The following is a 19,495-nucleotide window of genomic DNA, read 5'->3' on the forward strand; positions in this document are numbered from 1 at the left end:
TTAAAATTCATAAAATTTTTATTTTCATATAAATGTTAACCATTTTTTAAAAACATAATTAATATTTATTTTAAAAATTGGATATTACTACATTTGTTCCTATATATAAAAAGCAAATGGTAGTATTTTTTTCCTAATTAAAAAAACATATGACCACTTACAAATGTATTAATTTTTAATTTCTTTTAACACCCTTAATTTATTGTGAAGTATATTAGTCAAATATAATAATTTCATAAAAGTGAATGCATTTAATTAGTTATTAATAATACAACTCTTATTCATTAGTTGAAAAGGTTATTACTTGAACTATGAGTAGTATCATTGTATCTAAACATTATTTAAAATAATTAATTATTTTTATATTTTTGAAATAAAATTTAAATTTATGAAATATTAATTAAAATGAACTAATTTAACTATTTTTATTGGTTTTGATGAATTAAGTATTTGTTTTTCATATATAAAAACAAGGATAATATTTTTTTAATGGGATAGTATTGTCAATAATTAATATAAATATTTAATTTAATCATTTTAATAATATTATTTGTCACATTGTTGCTAAGAAGTCTGTGTTTAATTTTTATGATCGGCAAATTACACTAGATACTAAAAAGAAATCTCAACAAACATACTCACATACTTTGTTTTTGTTTATCTTGTGTTTGTTGCATTAGATGAATTTTTTTATTTTTATTTTATCACACTTTTTGATGATTACACTCAATTTTTTTAAGGAAGACAATTATGGTATTTCATTCATAATAAAAGAAAAAATATATTTAGGAGGTTGATTGAAAACATGCTAGCATACAATCTTGACACCCTAACTAATGTGCGGGCCACATGATTAACTAGCTCTAGAACATAATTCACCAATAAGTTTGGAAAACTAAGAAGATTCCTTTTAAATTTATTGATTAAAACTTGTAAATCAGAATTGCCAGAGGAATTATTGTATAAAGTCTCCACTATTACTTTTGCATTCTTCTCAACATCAATGTTCTGAAGATTCTGCTCCTTTATCCACGTAAGAGCATGCAATAAGCTCCAAGCTTCGAGTTCTGCTGGGTTGGGATAGCCATTCGTCGAAGTTGTTGTATATATAGCTACCATGAAGTGACCCCATTCATTCGTTATGCAAAGGCGCATCCCAAATATACATGTTATGTTCTTTGAAAACCAAAGCATCAATATTGCACTTTAAACGGCCTATAGGCGGAGGATGCCATGATTCAATTCGTTGCTGATGCTGAACAGGTTTAGAAGATGGAGTTCTGACCGGTTTCCATTCGATCAAGTTTTGGCATGCCCAAGAAACAAAGATCATTGCTGGTGTTTCAAAATTCTCCCATATTTTCTCATTTCTCCACTGCCAAATTGCCCATCTCTGGCAGTCATCATGATGCAAAGAGTCTATGATTTTAAAGATAAGTTCTGTGATATATTCCTTCAGATTGATGAACAAGAGGCTGTATTTTTGTCCAAAGGCCAGCTGCATGCCAAACAGAGATTGCACTCTTGCAGCCAAAAAAGAGATGCCAGTTGTTCTCGAGATTATTGTGGCAAAAAGAACATGTTGATGGACATTGCACTCCCTTTGATTGGAGTCTGACTCTTGATGGAACACACTCCAAATAAGGTGTTTTTTTTTTTTTTTTGGTTGAATCCGAAGGGACCATTGCTTCCTTTAAACACTTAAATTCTATTATGTGTTAATATAGTTGTGATTTTGTATATTTTAAATATATTTTAGTAAATGTTATCCTGTTGTTTCTTTGCATTAAATAAAGATCATAACATTTAAGATAAAAATATGGTGTTAGTTGAATAAAAATAAATAAATTTTAAGTAAAATTTGTTCCATTCTTTTACATTTATATGTGTTTATTTTTACATGTCAGCAAATCACATTGGAATGAATAACACATGTTAAATACTTGATATATTAATTCTATTATGATTTTTCATATTTCAAACATATTTTTAATAAATATTATTCAATAATCCACTTTCATTAAATAATGACAGTGACATTTAAGATGAGATGAACTTCAGACATTAATAGGATAAAAAATTAAAATTCAAATGTAATTTGTTACACTTTTTTATTAATTATTTATGTCTATTTTCTCACTTGCTTTTTTGTTGTAAATAGCCATTTGGTTGATCTTGAAATGCATGGGAGAAAGATGTAATCACCTTATAAACAGTTTGAATTTTATGTGTGCTTATGCATAAGTTAAAATATTACACTTATTGTATTAATTCCTGATTTTTCCTATTTTAAATATTTTCTTAATAAATATTTTTCAATTGTTTAGTTCTATTAAATAAAAGTAATACATTTAAAATAAAATTATAGCATTAGTATAAAAAAGTAAAAATTATCATATTCTTTTATAGATATCTATCTTCATTTTTACTGTTAAATAAAAAATAAAATCTAAAGAAAGAGACTCAACTCCTCTGGAAAAAAACTAGTTACTCTAAAAAATAATTGATCGATAGGAAATTATTATTAATAGCACATTAATTTAATTGCAGATAACAAATTAGTAGTATAATTACTAATATAATTACAAATAACATATTAATCGAGAGTAATGCCAACAGAGTTGCTGATAGATCAAATTACAAAATTTTCACACATAAACAAAACAAAATACAATTTTATACAAAAAATATTGTTAAAGAATCATTAAAAATAAACATTAATCTATAGATAAAATTAAGTCATTAATTACTCTTAATGTTGCACGCGTTAAAAAGACCGTAAAAAAGGTCAAGCCACATTTCACCAAATAGAACAAAGAAAAATCATTCACCCATCTCAGTGTGTTATCGAACTCTGCAGCTTGACCTAACAAAGTATCAAATTTCCAATCCAGTGTTGAAATTCAAAACTGTTAACCCGTTTAGTTTATCTACACAATCCACTCAAATTATTTCGTTTGAATAAAGTTCACTTGAAATTTGAACAAATAAAACTTCAATCACAAATCACAATCAATTTGATAAAAACATATCACAATGTTGACAATCTCGTTCCGGGAAATCTTTTTACCATTCAATGTATAATATAGTACTGCGAAGGTGAACCGCCAGACTTGGATGCCACGCACGCCAGTGGTTATGGTCAAGGATCAATAGTGGAGCAAATATCACAAATAGATAATATAAAAAATAAAAAAAGTAACCAAAAAAAGACAAAAATTAAAAACCCTACGGTTCGAAGAAGCTCCAGGCTTGAATTGCACATTTTTTAATTTTTAAAATTGAATAATAAAGTCGTAACAATATGAACTACACTACACACTTAAATTTGAGAGGCCGAGAAATGAAACGTAAGTAACCAAAACAAAATACATGTAAAGAAAATGGACACACACAAATATTAATTTGATTTTATTAATATTTAGAAGATTTTTTTAGTTTACATGTGTAATGATGATTTATTTAATGGATTTGAATTATATATATATATATATATATATAATTTCTTAGATTAACCTATACACTTTAAATAAAATTAGTCTTTTGATTCAATAAATTAAATAATTTTTTTTAAAAAAAGTAGAATAAAAAACGAAAAAGAGAAAGAGAGAGTGTGTGCTCGTCATAACTCATACGTTTGCTTTTGAGTATCCAAAAACTAACAGAAAGATTATACCTTGTCTCTCTCGCCTTCTCTCAATTTCACACATCGCACTACACAAAACACAAAAACAAAACCCTATTTTCTATTTCACACACCCAACGCACACTCTCGCTCTTTCTCCCCATTCCCTTTCGCTCTCCAACTCCGAACCAAACACTAACCAACACTCCTATTTCTTCTTCTTCTCTCCCTTTTCGCATTCGGCTGTAAGGCCTTGGCGGTTATTGTTCAAACGTCGACGTTTCGGTTCTCATCATTATCAATCACTGCCTCACCTCTAGGGTTAGTTCGTTCCCCTTTTTTCCGTGTTCGTGTTTTTGCTCTCGCAATCAAACGTCGACGTTTGTCCTCTGTAACCCTAGTTCCGGAGGAGCTTTTTTTCTCTCACACCCTTCAATTAATCACGTGCGGTTTATTTTCTCTCGGGTTTTGTGGTTTTCCATTACCTGTTCTCTCCGTGTTCTACACTGAGTGCATCGTTGCCCTTTTTAGGGCTTTATTTTGTTTTTTTTTTTTCAATTTTGGTTCCATGGATGGGTTTGCAATGCGTTGAGTTCTGCCATTGCTGCCATATTTATGCTCTGATTCTTCCAATTGGTGGTTTCTGGATTTGTGTTGGAGAGATGGAAAATCTGTGAGGGGGTTTATAGTGGAAATTGGTGTTTTGGTTTAACGATGGAGGCGTAGCTTAGAGAAGGTCGTCCTTCGCAACATTGTCTTATGTTTCAAGACACAGGTTTCTTGGTAGGAGAAAATAGGGTTTGTGTTGGAGCAGTTGTTGAGTATGCTATGGTCTTTGTAGATTAAATAGCAGGTTGTTTGGTTGGGGAGGTTGGATATTTTTATAACTGTTGGAGGAAAGTGAATTGTGGAGTAATTGAATTTTGCCGTCGAAGTAACTGTTATTCCATTCTGATCGGAGCAGTTTTGTGGGTTTAAATTGATTAGGTTATGTTTTAGAAGAGTCAGGAGTGGAGCAAATAAGAGAAGGGAGATTTGTACACGATACTAACAAGTAACAAGTGTGATAGTGCTACTACTTGGGGGTGGAGTTGGTGAAGAGGTGCATGCGATTTTTCTTGGTGTTTCTGATGATGTTCAGTGTTAGTTATGGAAAGAAGTGAACCTGCATTAGTTCCAGAATGGTTGAGAAGTGCTGGAAGTGTTGCCGGGGCTGGAAGTTCAGCCCAACAGTTTGCCTCCTCGTCTGCTCATACTGGTAATTTCGATGTTCTTTTTTTTTTATATTCTTTATGTTTTAATGCTTTTGTTTGATTTAATTTAGAATGCCATGTTCTCATTTAAGATGCACACGCACAACAAGGTTTTGAAAAACGGTTTGCAATCCGTAACGTCATTGTTTTTGTACTCTCCTCGACCGCAATTTTGGCTGAATTTCTGTGCAATTTATGCAATTTAAAACCTTGGCTATTAAGTGTCTTATCCGTTCAAAAGGGGGGGAAATAATAACTGTCTTGACATTGTTGTGTAGATTCTCTTTCCATAAGGAATAAATCTTCTAAGAATGGTAGCGATTTTGATAGCGCTCGCTCTGTGTTTCTTGAACGGACATCCTCATCAAATTCACGAAGGAGTTCTATGAATGGTTCTGCCAAGCATGCCTACAGTAGTTTCAACAGAAACCATCGTGACAAGGACCGTGACAGAGAGAAAGATAGATCCAGTTTTGGAGATCACTGGGACTGTGATGGTTCTGACCCATTGGCTAACATCTTTCCTGGAAGGATGGAGAGGGATACATTACGGCGTTCTCATTCAATGGTTTCCAGGAAACAGAATGAGGTTATACCTCGTAGAGTTGTAGTTGATACTAAATCTGGTGGCAGCCATCAGAACAATAGCAATGGCATACTTTCTGGGAGTAATGTTAGTAATAGCATTCAGAAAGCTGTATTTGACAAGGATTTTCCATCACTTAGTACTGAAGAGAAGCAGGGAATAGCTGATGTGGTTAGGGTTTCATCTCCTGCTTTGGGTGCCGCTGCCAGTCAGAGTCTACCTGTTGGTAGTTCAGCTTTGATTGGAGGGGAGGGATGGACATCTGCACTAGCAGAGGTACCTGCTATAATTGGGAGTAGCAGTACTGGATCTCTATCAGTTCAACAAACTGTTAATACAAATTCTGGGTCTGTAGCATCAAGTACAACAGCTGGCCTTAATATGGCTGAGGCATTGGCACAGACTCCATCCCGAGCTCGCTCTGCTCCCCAGGTAGTGGAGCTAGTTGCCTGTGTCACTAGCTTCTTTATTCTTATTCTTCAATTAATAATGATTTTATTTATATCCATGATCAATTAATAAAGCCTAATCAATTGTAGGTGCTGGTCAAAACCCAAAGGCTTGAGGAACTGGCTATCAAGCAGTCAAGACAGTTGATTCCAGTAACACCCTCAATGCCTAAAGCTTCGGTAAGAGAATTACCTTTGAAATATGGTTTATAGTTTGTGTTTTGCAAACTTTATTCTGTTTTAGATTGCATTGCTAAATTTTATTTCTTACAGTTAATCTATATCCATATGTAGCTCATCTTTTAATTGATATTTTGTATATTAAATTTTATGTTTGTGTGGTAATTTTAATTAGTATAAATGTATAACCAGCCTGTACTGTAAGTTAATCTTTATCCATATGCAAGTTTGACTTGTACTTCGCCCATCTATTTTATTTTGTTTGCATTGGAGTGCTATTTAGTGGTATGTGGTAAACATCATAGTTGAGGTTAACAATTTAAAAAGTGTTTTGAATGGCCTGGAATGCTTTTGGATGATTAAGAAGTGTTCTGAACTTAGTTGAGCTCTGGATTAAGTAAATATTGATGAAATGGGTAGATGAGATAAGTAGGTAACCTTTATATTTTCTTTTGTTCATTGAGTCATGAAGCATATTATTAATATCTTCAAGTGGTTTCTTATTAGTCGTATTTTTATGCTCCTGTCACACTCGACAGATATGAATATGATAAATATTTCATTTTACAAATACTACATGATGGGACCTAAATCTGAAAATGTCATCAACTGTCTATCTTCTAAACATGTTACTTTGATCTAGTGTGCAAGTCTGGGTGTACTGGTTCGCCAATTTGCATCTAAGTATTTCCCTGTTCGTGTGGTCTCGACTCTGGACTACCTATCTCTCCAGCATCTCTTATGTGGCGTATTCGTGTGCTGGGTGTCATGATTTGATATTCAATTTCTTAGGAAAATCCCTTTTAATTTTTTACGGTGGGCACAATATCAGTGTAATCATTTTTACAAATGAATTGTTGCTTAGCAAAGAAATGCCGGAGACATACTTATGCATAACTATAACCATCTTTTATGGTCAATTTATGTCATGATAAGCTGACAACAGATGTTTGCCTGCTTTAGTGAACTTACAAGTATTACAATGCCCCTTTTAAATATAATCCAGCATTTGTTCACTTCTTTTACTATCTTTCATTTCCTGCAATCTTAAATTGTTTTTCCATGCTTACTCCGGTTTTTATGGACGTATCTATTATACATTAATTTTTTATTTCTTTAGAGTATACTTAAAATTGATTGTGTTAACTGTCAGGTTTGTTCTTAATGTTTCATTACTATCAAGAGTGATTTTGGTTGTATAATGCTCCATTTGTTTCCATGTATATATTGAAATCTGTGGTGGAATAAGGATTATGTATAGGATGCATTTTTTGTTTTCAATCTGTCAATGATATCAAAATTGGATTCTAGGCATACTTCCAAAACTTCAGAAGTTTATACTTTCTAGCATCATGTGTATATTACTTTCTTGTGTTCAATAAAAGATAAAAGATTGAGTTATTTTCTTTTCTGTTAAAGTCTTTGATGATTTATTGCAATTTTCTTTTCAGGTTCATAATTCTGAGAAATCAAAGCCCAAAACAGCTATCAGAAATGCTGATATGAATGTAGTTACCAAGAGTGTGCCCCAGCAACCGCCTGCATTGCACATTGCAAACCAATCTGTTCGTAGTGTAAATTCCAAAGTTGATGCTCCAAAGACATCTGGAAAGTTTACTGATCTTAAATCAGTAGTGTGGGAAAATGGCACTTCCCCTACCTCTAAGGATGTATCAAATCCAACAAATTATTCTAACAGCAAACCAGGAAATCAACATGCTGTTGCTTCAGGAGCTGCCTCTGCACCATTGAGGAACCCAAATAACCTAAAATCCCCCACGGAGCGGAAGCCAACTTCTATGGATTTGAAATTAGGTTCCAATTTGGAGAAGAAACATTCCATCTCTCAAGTGCAGAGCCGGAATGATTTCTTCAATCTCATTAAGAAGAAAACATTGATGAACTCCTCTGCAGTTCTTCCAGACTCTGGCCCAATGGTTTCGTCTCCTGCCATGGAGAAATCTGGTGAAGTAAATAGGGGAATAATAGTTAGCCCTTCTGCAAGTCCTCAGTCTCATGGAAATGATACTGAACTGACTAGCAATGGCACCCATGCTCATGAAGAGGTTCACAGACTTTCTGATAATGAAGAGAAAGAATCAAATCCCAGTGTTACAATATATCCAGATGAGGAAGAAGCTGCTTTCCTTCGGTCTCTTGGCTGGGAGGAGAACTCAGATGAGGATGAAGGCCTTACAGAGGAGGAAATCAATGCTTTCTATCAGGAGGTGATAATCTCTTATCTTGATCTTGTTTTGTAGTGATTATGATAATTACAATTTAAACTTGCATAGTTTTTTCATGCATCGATGTGATGTATTGTGTGAATGTTGACCCTAGTGCAGTTAAAATGCCTTGCGTTTTTAATGAAATGGGTTCAAATTTCATGTTGTGGACTTGTGGTTCATTTGTCCAAATTGCATGTTTGACTAGCTCTAAACAGCGATTATTCTTGCCGTAGCAAATTACATTTTAATGCAACTTGCTGTGACCATATGGGGTTTGTCTACTTACTTTTCGTTGGCTTTTGTTTTCCAGTGCAAGAAATTGGACCCAACTACATTCAAGCTATGCCAGGGTAAGCAGCCAAAGCTGTCCAAGTTGTTTGAATCTTATGCATCTAACTTGTGCGAATCTTCTGCTGAGTTGAGCTCTTCTGATCCCAGATCTGAAGCTTGATGATGTACTGTTTCTTTAATCATAGTTATATCCAAGTTTCAATTTTTGATGGCAGATGACTAGTTCCATTCCTTTTGTTCTGAAGGCCAATGATTTGAGAGTGAAAGAAGAGGGGTGGGTTTTGATTGGAACCCTGCATTTTGCAAATATTGCAATAAGTTACAGGTGCCTCGATCCTGCCTGGTTTACAGGGAATTTTTTTTTCCTTTTTGTTTTTCTGGTTAAGGTTATAGGGTTGGTAGGGTAGGGGCTATTTTGCTGCAGTGGAAAGGTGCTGGGCCATTGCATCTTTTGGGGTATTATGATCCGTTTCTTTTCTTTCATGAGGGTTTGATTCTACATGATAAAGTTTATGCTGTTTTTGGTCAATTTTACAAAAAGAGGGAAGTTAAAAATTTATTTTTAATTTTAGAGCATGTTGATATGATTATTTTTAGATGTATTTTTTGGGGGATTACCTGGTTCACATTCTGGTTGCTGTTCACGCAGCACTGTTAAAAATCACATCAATCAATCAATGATATCGAGATGAAAATAGAACTTCACTCTTTTAATTGTTTTCTATCCAATATTTCTTATGCTTTTAAGTCTGATATGAGCTGTTGCCTCTAATTTAGAAGAAACAGCGCAATTAACAGCCAAATCTCTAAACGGTTTGAATAAGTAAATAATGAAAACTAATAGTATAGGTTTACATCAACGTTCGTTTCTTCCATAAATTTAATTAAGGAACTTGTTAAAATAAGTATTTTTTTTGTTTTATGTAATATTAAAGCATGTTACTTTATAAAGGATTTCTTAATATTGAGAATAATTTTTATAAGTTAAAATGTTTCGAATAAGTTTTTTCTAAATGTATAAATAGTTGTCTATGAAAACGAGATTATGTGGTAATTTACATTGTTAATTTAATGAAAGGAATCGACTTGATTCATTTGTTTTATTACTTTTTTTGGGTGCAACCTTATATATAGATGGATGGGTTTGAACTTGAGACTTGAAATTCTTACATTCAGTTTTAAGCCTTTCATTAATTTGATATTCATTATTTGGAAAAAAATATTGACATGATTATACTTTGAACATGAGGCCATTTTTTTACACAAATATATCTTTTAATATTTTTATATACCTAACTATTCCCTCACCCCTCCCAAATTATGAGTGTTGTTAGGTGCACCTAGCATTATTATTGGTGCACTCAGCATTCTTAAAAAATGGCAAAATTATCCTTGTTTAATTTTCCTCCTACGAATCAACTTGATCCGTAAGTGTAAGTTGATTCGTAAGAAACTTACGGATCAAGTTGATCTGTAAGAAAGTTTCTTACGAATCAACTTACGGATCAAGTTGATCCGAAAGTCTCTTACGGATCAACGTAAGAGGAAAAATAATTATAATATATTTTAAAATACAACATATTTATTTATAATATAATTAAATTTATTTTTTATTTTATTAATTATAATATATTTAAAAATATTGATTTATTATAAATAATTAATTTTTTAATATATTTTTTTAGAATAAATTTGTTTAGAAGATGATATTAAAATACTTACTCAGTCCCATTATAATTATTGTTTAAGGTTATTCTATACATAATAATCAAAATCAATAAATACATAAAAGATAATATTATAAAGAATTAATCATATCATTATTAATATTATAAAGAATATAAAAAAAATAATTAGTATTATATAAAAAATTAAAATACTAACTACTTTATAATATCATTAGTATAAGTGGGAAAATTGTAATTATAAGAGAGTTTAAAAATATTAGTACGTTATATAAGATCTTAGATAACGAATGATGTCCATTTTTTGGTTAATTATTTTTTTTACACCCTTTTCAACTTCTTTATTTCAATTATATTTAAAGTTATATTTTAAATTATTTTTTATTAGTTGGTAAACTAAGTTAACTAGACCATTTTAATAACACGCGTGTATATAGACACAAATGGAATACACAATCAATGAAAATAAATAAAACTAACATTAGTAATGAAAATAAATAAAACCAACAATACTCATGAAATGAGTTCATGTACAATATCTGTATATACAAGGAATATCAATGTAAAATATGTATATAAACTACGCCTGATCAATGCGCCGCCTGCGTCTACACTTAACGTATACTAGATGGTCATGTGTCACACTCCTGGCCAATCTGAGGCATTCTTCGATCACCTCATGTGTCGATGAGCCAGGCGTGACCACCCCTAGACTCAAATGGCGCTCCAACCTCTCAGCAATGTCATCACAAACATCCTGTTACATACAAAACAAACTAATTACACAAATTATTATGCAAATATTGAGGTAAATGACGTAAATTATTAGTTTTACTTACCACTGCATGTCTGGGCTCCTCCGCAGATGTCGACGATGCTCCTGGCTCCGGCACGCGAGGGATATCCGTCTACGGGGCCTGAGGGACGACTCGGGGCTGCGGGGCGTGACCATGAGGCAGAGGATCTAATGTGTGGCCTGGTGTCATAAAAGGATGGGAGATGCGGAAGAACCAGTCGATGTAGTCACTGGAACACGCCCCTGGCACAACGCACACCTCACCTGCAGGTATGATATGATCCTCGTAGTGCATCCACCTGTCGTGTATATCATCATACGAGACCCATGAATCGACAGGAGGAGCAGGAATGGTCTGCGTGTAACCAAACTGCCGCACGACCCTCTCCGGTCGGTAATAAACAGCAACAGGCCCCCAGCACAAGAGACCAGAATAGCATGATCTGACGTGGAAGTCCCGGACCTCCCGATGCTCCCCATACGGGATCCAACAGACATCCGGAATCCGGAGTCGGTCCAGGCGCTCCCTGTACGACGGTGTGCGAATGCTCTTCACGGTCTTCTTTGTCGCAATCCACCTGCACGCACGCGGAGAAGCCTCGTCGTAGTCCTGATCAGCGGTGGACTCCACAACCGAGGAAAAGTGCTCGTAAATCCAGCACTACAGATGTAACATTCAAATTATAAAAATTAATAATGAAAGTGTAACAAAATTTAAAGTTGAACATTGTTTAGCCTGAATGAATGAAAAACATATTTGTTACCTGCAGCAGTGTGATGTAACCGCCAAGCTGTCGACTGTGGCTCATGGATGCATCGTTCAGCTGGTCGTACATATGAACCAAAGCAGCCACTCCCTAAGCGTACCTTTCTGTCATACTGAGGTCACGAAGGGCCTCCAAGTAGACAACATGGACATTGGTTGCACTCTTGTTAGCAAACAGAGTGCAACCCAGTAGGTGAAGAAGATATGCACGAGCCGCAGCTGTCTAATGACCTGCCTGGCATTGGCGCTGATATATATCACGTACCCATTGCAGGTGTACGTACGGTCCGCGACACTAGACTGTCTCAGCCCTAGCAGACTCTGGAGACACCATCAACAAGTCCACCAGCATCTGAACCGCATCATCCACGTGCAAGGGCTCAAATGCGTGAAAGTCGCCTATAACGGGAAGATGGAGAAGAGAGGAGACGTCGTCCAATGTGATGGTCAGCTCTCCCACTGGGAGATGGAAACTAGATGTCTCCCGGTGCCACCGCTCCACAAACACGGACAAAAGTCCCCGATCGTCGGTGTCTACCGAACACGCGATTAGAGGACTTAGTCCTGTACCAACAATAAGTCCCTCAATGGCAGGGACAGGCCTGCCTAAATTGTGGACCTTCCTCCCATGAGAGGATAACTTCAATTCAGGATGCTCCTGAATTGAAGTATAAAAGGAATGCAAAATTCGTTAAAATGATCATTTAAAGGAAAACTAATAGTATAATTTACAAGTAACTAAAAATAAATAGTATAAATACCTCTCCCGTCCATACGCTGCAAGCAACGTGATCCGCATACGCTGTCAACACGGATGGGTCGCTCGGACCACCCGGAAATCCCTGAGGCTGATCCTCAACCGCCTCTGCGCCTGTGTCCGCAGGAATGTCCGCAGGAATGTCCTCCACAATAGCTAGTGCCTCCATCGGGTCATCCTGAACATCTGGCGCAAGGATGACTGGCTCATCGACGTGATCCGCAGTCACAGCGACTCGCTGCCTCCGTGCGGATGCAGTAGGCCATCGACGCTGCGGAGCATCATCGGAATCATCACGATCTCCTCTGCCCACACCTATGCCAGTGACCTGACCTAAGGCACGACCTAATCCTCTAGTCCTAACCATGATCTGCAAATGAGTACCGCAAAATCCATCACTCATTTCATTCTCTCAAATTTTATGCGTGAGTCTCACAAAGCCACCAAAGCCAGATGACAAATGAAAATGATTAAAATCATTGAAAGCATTGACATCATTGACTAAATCAATAAGCACACACACACACACACACACTTGTGTGTTCGAAATCGTTGAACGAAGATGGAATATCCAACGTCATCACCTATTACATGTGGCTGCCAAGTTTTCGAATGCAGAGTTCAATCACAATTGAATTTATCTTATTATTTTCAGTAGTTAGTATCTGTGATAGACCTGCTATTTTGTATCTGATGTTGCTTCACATTGAATTTATCTTATTATTTTCAGTAGTTAGTGAGAAATTGGAAACATGTGTCTATGATAATTGTGAAAACATCCAAATTTGATATCAATCTCTATCACAATCGTAGTTACATTGTTAACCATAAACAACGGGAGATAGAACTAGTGCTAAGAAATTTGGGCAAAGTGAAAGAGTATTTATGCTTTGTTCTAAGCTGAGATTTTGATGTGATTAAAGAAAGCACATCAAGCATGAGGTGCCCTTTCTTGGCCTCTGGAAATAGAGAGAAGTGCCAAAGAAATGAGGAAGAGGAAGGACAAGCCAATGTGACTCATGGTTGTCTCTTTGGTTTTGCGTAAATGACTTGGAAGTAGAAAAGGAGGTAGCTTTTGGAGGTTATATTAGACCTATACTCAAATTCTAAAACAGTATCAGAGTCTATCCTAGATTCACTCTTAGGCCAACCATACTTATCTACACTCTAGATGTATTTTCTTAGACATAAAAGGGTGTTATTGGATCACCCATATTTGTATCCACTCTAGATGTTTATTTCTAGGCATCAGGGGGTGTTGCTATTGGCTACTCACCTTTGTCCATGCTCCAAAGGTCCACTCCTTATAAAGGTTGGGGCAATCATCACCTTAAAAGCTGGTTTTGTGGAATTGAGTTCGGCCATAAGTCCAAATTCTAAGATAGTATCAAAGTCTATGCTAGATTCGTTATTGGGCTACTTGTATTTGTCTATGCTCTATGCTATAGATGTTTATTCTCAAGTGTGAAGGTGCTGTTATTGGTCCACCTCCCATTTGTCTATGCTCTATGCTATATAGGACCAATGTAGTCTTTATTTGGCTTGGGTAGTCCTCACTTGTCAAGCCAGTTTTGTGGAGTTAAGTTAGGTCTTTAAACTTAAATTCTAAGAACATATAAGTTTATTCCATATATAATCTATTATAGAACAAAAATTCATCAAATGAGGCAGTTGGTGACTCAGTAGCTATAACGTATTGTAAAGCATCAAACTGTATAAAGGAAAAAATTGAACGCGTGGCGGTTGGCATCTCGTGCATGTAGAAGGCAGTCCGACAGAGGTAATACAATAGTCTTGTGTAAGCATGTGTGGGCAGTTGGTGTAGCTAGTGCTCTGTCTTCAGACATTCGATATTTAGTGGAATAAGTAAAGAGAAGATGTGGATTGGTATGGGATGTAACAAATTCTTACATTTTTTAGTAGGTATCCAGCATATTAGTATGAGATCATCTTTGATCATCTTCATAGTGGAGCTTTTATTCGTCTTTATTCTCAAATGACCAAACCATCTAAGGTGAAATTCTATCATCTTTTTTCAATAAGTGGTACTCTGACTTTTTGTCTTAACACATTCATTCCTAAGCTTTTATATTTTGTTATATTTCCACTAATTTCACCATAATATTCTGATATTTATAAAGCTTTTATATTAAGTCTCTTATTTTTCTTTTTCTGCCATAACTTAAGCCTATACATAATTCTTTACCCCATGTGTGGTTCCTAAAGATTAGTATAATCATCACATACTAGATATCTTTTGGAATTTTTTAAATGAAGAAGAGGATACTATTTCGATAATCAATATATAATCATAATTCATGATAATCAATCTAATCAATATAATCAATATAATCATAATTCATGCTAATCAATATATACTATTTCAATAATTCCCTGAAAGAGGATACATCTATATATAATCATAATTCATGCTAATCAATCTAATTCATCCTGAAAAGAGGATACAATTTGTAAAATGAAGCTGTGGCTATTTACGGATCAGGTGATCCGTAAGCATTTTCCTATTACGGATCACCTGATCCGTAAACTATGTCTGAGTGGTTTACGGATCAGGTGATCCGTAAGCATTTTTCGGATCAACTTGATCCGTAAGAGGAAAATGCTTACGGATTATCTGATCCGTAAACAACTCCAAGCTTCCCTACTCCGACATCAATGGCGGAAAATGATTGAAATGCTTACCTTGATGACCGACGCTGACGATGCTCGACGGTGGACGCTGGTTCATGGCTCCTCTTGACGGCAACACGACTCCCTTCACGGTGGTTCGTGGTTCGTGGCCGAGGAAGAAGAAGAAGATGTTAGCGCGAGGAAGAAGAATGGCTGCAAGGAGAATGCGAGGAAGAAGAATGGCTTTGTGGGGGGAAAGAAGAAGAATGCGAGGAAGAAGAGGCTGCAAGGAAGAAGATGAACGCGAGGAAGAAGAAGAGTGCTGGGTACGCGAGGAGGAGAGAGAGAGTAGCGGGAGAGAGAGAGCCAGACGTTGTTTTTAAAAAATAACCCAGGGGTATAAATGACTTTTCATATAAAGTGCTGGGTGCACCAGCAAAAATGCTGGGTGCACCTAGCAACACTCCCAAATTATTCACAAAACTATCTCTCAACAATGTTCACAGTGTGAATTTGGGACCAAAGGACACATCTTGTTTTTAATTTACTTTTTGCACACCTTGTTTATAACTCGGGACTCCAAACTTGAATTTTAGATGTTTTTTTTTTGTTTTTTAATTTTTTAATTATACAAATAATTAGTAATATATTTAATTATCATATTTAAATATTATATTTTTTAAATACTAACATATAACGTAACTAATTGTAATAATAATTATTCGTGGGGGGTGGTTTTTGTTTTATTTTTTTAATATTTATGTTTTATGGTTCAAAAAATAGTTCAATTGGATTGTTTTCAAATGAATCTAATGATATAAATTTCATTCTTGTCTTGATTTAAAAATACTTGAAAAATTGTGTCTGAAAGCGTAACAAATCATGTTTTGCATTTTAATAATTTATTGATGGTTTTTTTGTGTGAATATTTTTGTTTATGAATATGAAGTTATTTCTTACGAACAAAAAATCATTTGCATTATTTTGCTTATGAAAATGAGGTTATTTGATACAAATAATAGTTTAGTTCCATTATTTTCATGTTGATGAATTCAATGGTACAACTAGAATGACTTGATTTGGTTTAGAAAGGTTTGAAAACTGTCCAAAAATTGTAAAAATTAATTTTTGCATTTAGTAAACTCATTTTAGATTTACTAATGAATAATTTTATTGTTCTACAATAAAAAGAAGATTACACATGAAATTCCTAAAACAAACATAATAAGGATCATTAAAAATAAACATAAACGGGAAAATTATTGCTCAAACATATTGTTGGAGCATTATTTGTCACACTTGATGACATGTTGCACGAAATGCATACTTCTTAACATGATATCAATTCTCCTTTGGAAACACTTGTGTCACATATTAACACATGAGCATATAATGCAAATTTGTGAATATCAAAATTATTGGTAACCTAAAATGCGAAAACATTACTTTGAAAACATTGTGTTGTGTAATATTCAAATAACATTTGGAGTGAGGAGGAAAGGTATAAAACACAACTACTTGTAGAGTATACAATTCAGTTCAATAAAAAATAAGTTCTATGCAACACAAAAAGTAAAAAACTAATAACAAGAGCAAGAAACTTACTTCTCGCAGAATTAAGACAAAACCAACAATTATATATTGGGCAAAATCTTTATCTTGTATGATTGTTTGTGGCAAAGGGGTATTAATAGTGCTTGTAGGATCATGAAATTAAATTTTTCATGAATGGATATCCCAAAATAGCAATGTAATCATTAGAGATCAAATTAAGCCTGACTACCTTGAGCGTAACTCTCATGTAGCCAAAACCATTGTGGATACAAGTTTTGACAATAATGACTATTAAAGGTACACGATAAAAAATATAGTCAATGGACCATAACAGTGTTCTGTGAAGTGTGTCATCAACATTTACCAATCCTACAATTATACAAATTCAACAATCAATTTAGGATTTAAGTGTATCAAGTACAATAAATGTTTTACGATAGTTGACATTGTGATTGAATGAAATCTAAAGCACATAACCATGTATTCATGTTACATTCATATTGGCTTTCTTGGTGGCCACACATTATGAATTCTTGAGTTGGGAGTAGCTCCATAGGTTGTTGGATCATCATGACAACCTATAGGACCTTTATGAGACCAAAAACAAGTGCTTTTGAATTGGAGGATGGAAAATTTGGGTTAGAAGGATGAACAAAGGATGAGAGGTTTAAGTCATCAATGTCGAGAAATTTCGACGGTGTATTGTTCATGATGAAAAAGACTTTGTGAGAAAAACATGGTTTGAAGATGATGAGATGTCGAAGTTAAAATTCATACATCACTCATATTTATACATATAAATGAGTTGAGCTTTGAATGAAAGAGATATGATAGATTAAATGAAATATGTTTTTGAGCATTTTCTTCAAGTATTATCTCAACTGCTTGTCTTTTGTGGAACAAAAGACTAAGCTCTGCAGGATTCATGATGGGTAAACAGTAATCTCATTTATGTCAATATGTTATGGGCCATTGATCGGTGTTGATGGTATCTCAACCGCTACTTTTCTTTCATAAAAGAGGAAACTTTGTTGGATTCCTGACGGGTGAGCGGTAACCTCATTTACGCCAATGCAGTTTGGGTTGTTGATTGTCGTCAGTGCCATCTCAGTCGCTCTTTTTTTGGCACAAAAGTTGAAGCTCTATAGGATTCCTGACAGGTGAATAATAACCTCGTTTGCATCAATGCATTCTAGGTCATTGATTGTCGTCAGTGCTATCTCGACCACTACTTTTCTGGCACAAAATACAAAGCTTTGAAGGATTCCTAACGGGTGAATAGTAACCTCGTTACGTCAATGCATTATGGACCATTGATTGTTGTCAGTGCTATCTTGGTTGCTCCTTTTCAGGCATAAAAGACAAAACTCTGTAGGATTTTTGACAAGTGAACAATAACCTCATTTATGTCAATGCGTTCTTGGTTGTTGATTGTCATCAGCAGTATCTTGGTTGCACTTTTTTGTGGCAGAAAAGACGAAACTCTATAGGATTTCTGATAGGTCAACAGTAACCTTGTTTACATCAATGCATTTTGGGCAGTTGATTGTTGTCCGTGCTATCTCAACAATTACTTTTTTTGGCATAAAAGATGAAGCTCTGTAGGATCCCTGACGAGTGAACAATAACCTCATTTATGTTAATGTGTTTTTGGCCATTGATTGTCGTTAGTGGTATCTCGGTCGCACCATTTTGTTGCACAAAAGATGAAACTCTACAGGATTCTTGATAGGTCAACAACAACCTCGTTTACGTCAATGCGTTATGGGTTGTTGATTGTTGTCGATGTTATCTCAACCATTACTTTTTTGGCCCAAAAGATAAAGCTTTGCAAGATTCTTGATGGTGAACAATAATCTCATTTACGTCAATACGTTCTGGGCCATTGATTGTCGTCAGTGCTATTTGAACCACTGCTTTTCTGATACAAAAGATGAACTCTGCATGATTCTTAACAGGAGAGTAGTAACCTCATTTATGTCAATGCATTATGGGTCGTTGATTGTAGTCAATGGTGTCTCGGTCGCTCATTTTTTGGTACAAAAGTCAAAGCTCTACAAGATTCCTAACGGGTGAACTATAACCTTGTTTATGTCAATGTGTTATGGGCCGTTGATTTTCGTTGGTGCAATCTCAGTCGCTCATTTTCTGACCTAAAAGACGAAGCTCTTCTGGATTCTTGATAGGTTAATAGTAACCTCGTTTATGTCAATTCATTTTGAGCCATTGATTTTTGTTGGTGTTATATCAACCACTACTTTTCTAGCACAAAAGATGAAGCTCTGTAGGGTTTTTGATGGGTGAACAATAATCTCATTCACGTCAATGTGTTCTGAGCCATTGATTGTCGTCGGTGCTATCTCAATCACTCCTTTTTTTGATACAAAAGACGAAATTCTGTAGGATTCCTGATAGGTGAGTAGTAACCTCATTTACGTCAATGTGTTATGGGTCATTGATTGTTGTCAGTGGTATCTCGGTTGCTCATTTTTTGATACAAAAGTCAAAGTTCTACAAGATTCTTGATGAGCGAACAATAACCTTGTTTATGTCAATATGTTATGAGCCGTTGATTTTCATTGGTGCAATCTCAATCACTCATTTTCTGGCACAAAGGATGAAGCTCTTCAGGATTCTTGACTAGTGAACAATAACCTTATGACACATGAAAAGAAATATTATTGTAGAGGTGAT

At 34.9% G+C, this 19,495-nt stretch overlaps 2 protein-coding genes across 3 annotated transcripts; one reads left to right on the forward strand and one right to left on the reverse strand.

Annotated features, from left to right (window-relative positions):
- Positions 1 to 3,627: 3,627 nt before the first annotated feature.
- Positions 3,628 to 9,326, forward strand: LOC114384767 (mediator of RNA polymerase II transcription subunit 1-like). 2 transcript variants are annotated; one of them, XM_028344553.1, is made up of 6 exons: positions 3,628 to 4,883; positions 5,157 to 5,896; positions 6,004 to 6,093; positions 7,545 to 8,321; positions 8,632 to 8,671; positions 8,828 to 9,326. In XM_028344553.1, exons 1-6 carry the CDS (start codon positions 4,775 to 4,777, stop codon positions 8,833 to 8,835), a joined length of 1,764 nt encoding a protein of 587 aa, XP_028200354.1. In that variant the 5' UTR covers positions 3,628 to 4,774; the 3' UTR covers positions 8,836 to 9,326. The 2 variants fall into 2 exon arrangements, with proteins under 2 accessions (XP_028200354.1, XP_028200353.1); XM_028344552.1 differs by having other exon boundaries at positions 3,629 to 4,883; positions 8,632 to 9,326.
- Positions 9,327 to 12,154: 2,828 nt separating this feature from the next.
- On the reverse strand, positions 12,155 to 13,019 carry LOC114384088 (protein MAIN-LIKE 1-like). Its single transcript, XM_028343760.1, has 2 exons — positions 12,621 to 13,019; positions 12,155 to 12,517 (listed from the first exon to the last, which is right to left on the reverse strand). Exons 1-2 carry the CDS (start codon positions 13,017 to 13,019, stop codon positions 12,155 to 12,157), a joined length of 762 nt encoding a protein of 253 aa, XP_028199561.1.
- Between the last annotated feature and the right edge of the window lie 6,476 nt (positions 13,020 to 19,495).

Source organism: Glycine soja, chromosome 14, assembly GCF_004193775.1.
Source record: "Glycine soja cultivar W05 chromosome 14, ASM419377v2, whole genome shotgun sequence".
In the NCBI taxonomy this organism is placed as follows: domain Eukaryota; kingdom Viridiplantae; phylum Streptophyta; class Magnoliopsida; order Fabales; family Fabaceae; genus Glycine; species Glycine soja.

Coding starts and splice junctions, on each gene's coding strand:
- LOC114384767 (XM_028344552.1), top strand. CDS start 4,775: ATGGAAAGAAGTGAACCTGCATTAGTTCCAGAATGGTTGAGAAGTGCT. Junction 4,884..5,156: donor CTCCTCGTCTGCTCATACTG/GTAATTTCGATG, acceptor ATTGTTGTGTAG/ATTCTCTTTCCATAAGGAAT. Junction 6,094..7,544: donor CCTCAATGCCTAAAGCTTCG/GTAAGAGAATTA, acceptor TTTTCTTTTCAG/GTTCATAATTCTGAGAAATC.
- LOC114384088 (XM_028343760.1), bottom strand. CDS start 13,019: ATGAGTGATGGATTTTGCGGTACTCATTTGCAGATCATGGTTAGGACT. Junction 12,518..12,620: donor GCAGCGTATGGACGGGAGAG/GTATTTATACTA, acceptor ACTTCAATTCAG/GAGCATCCTGAATTGAAGTT.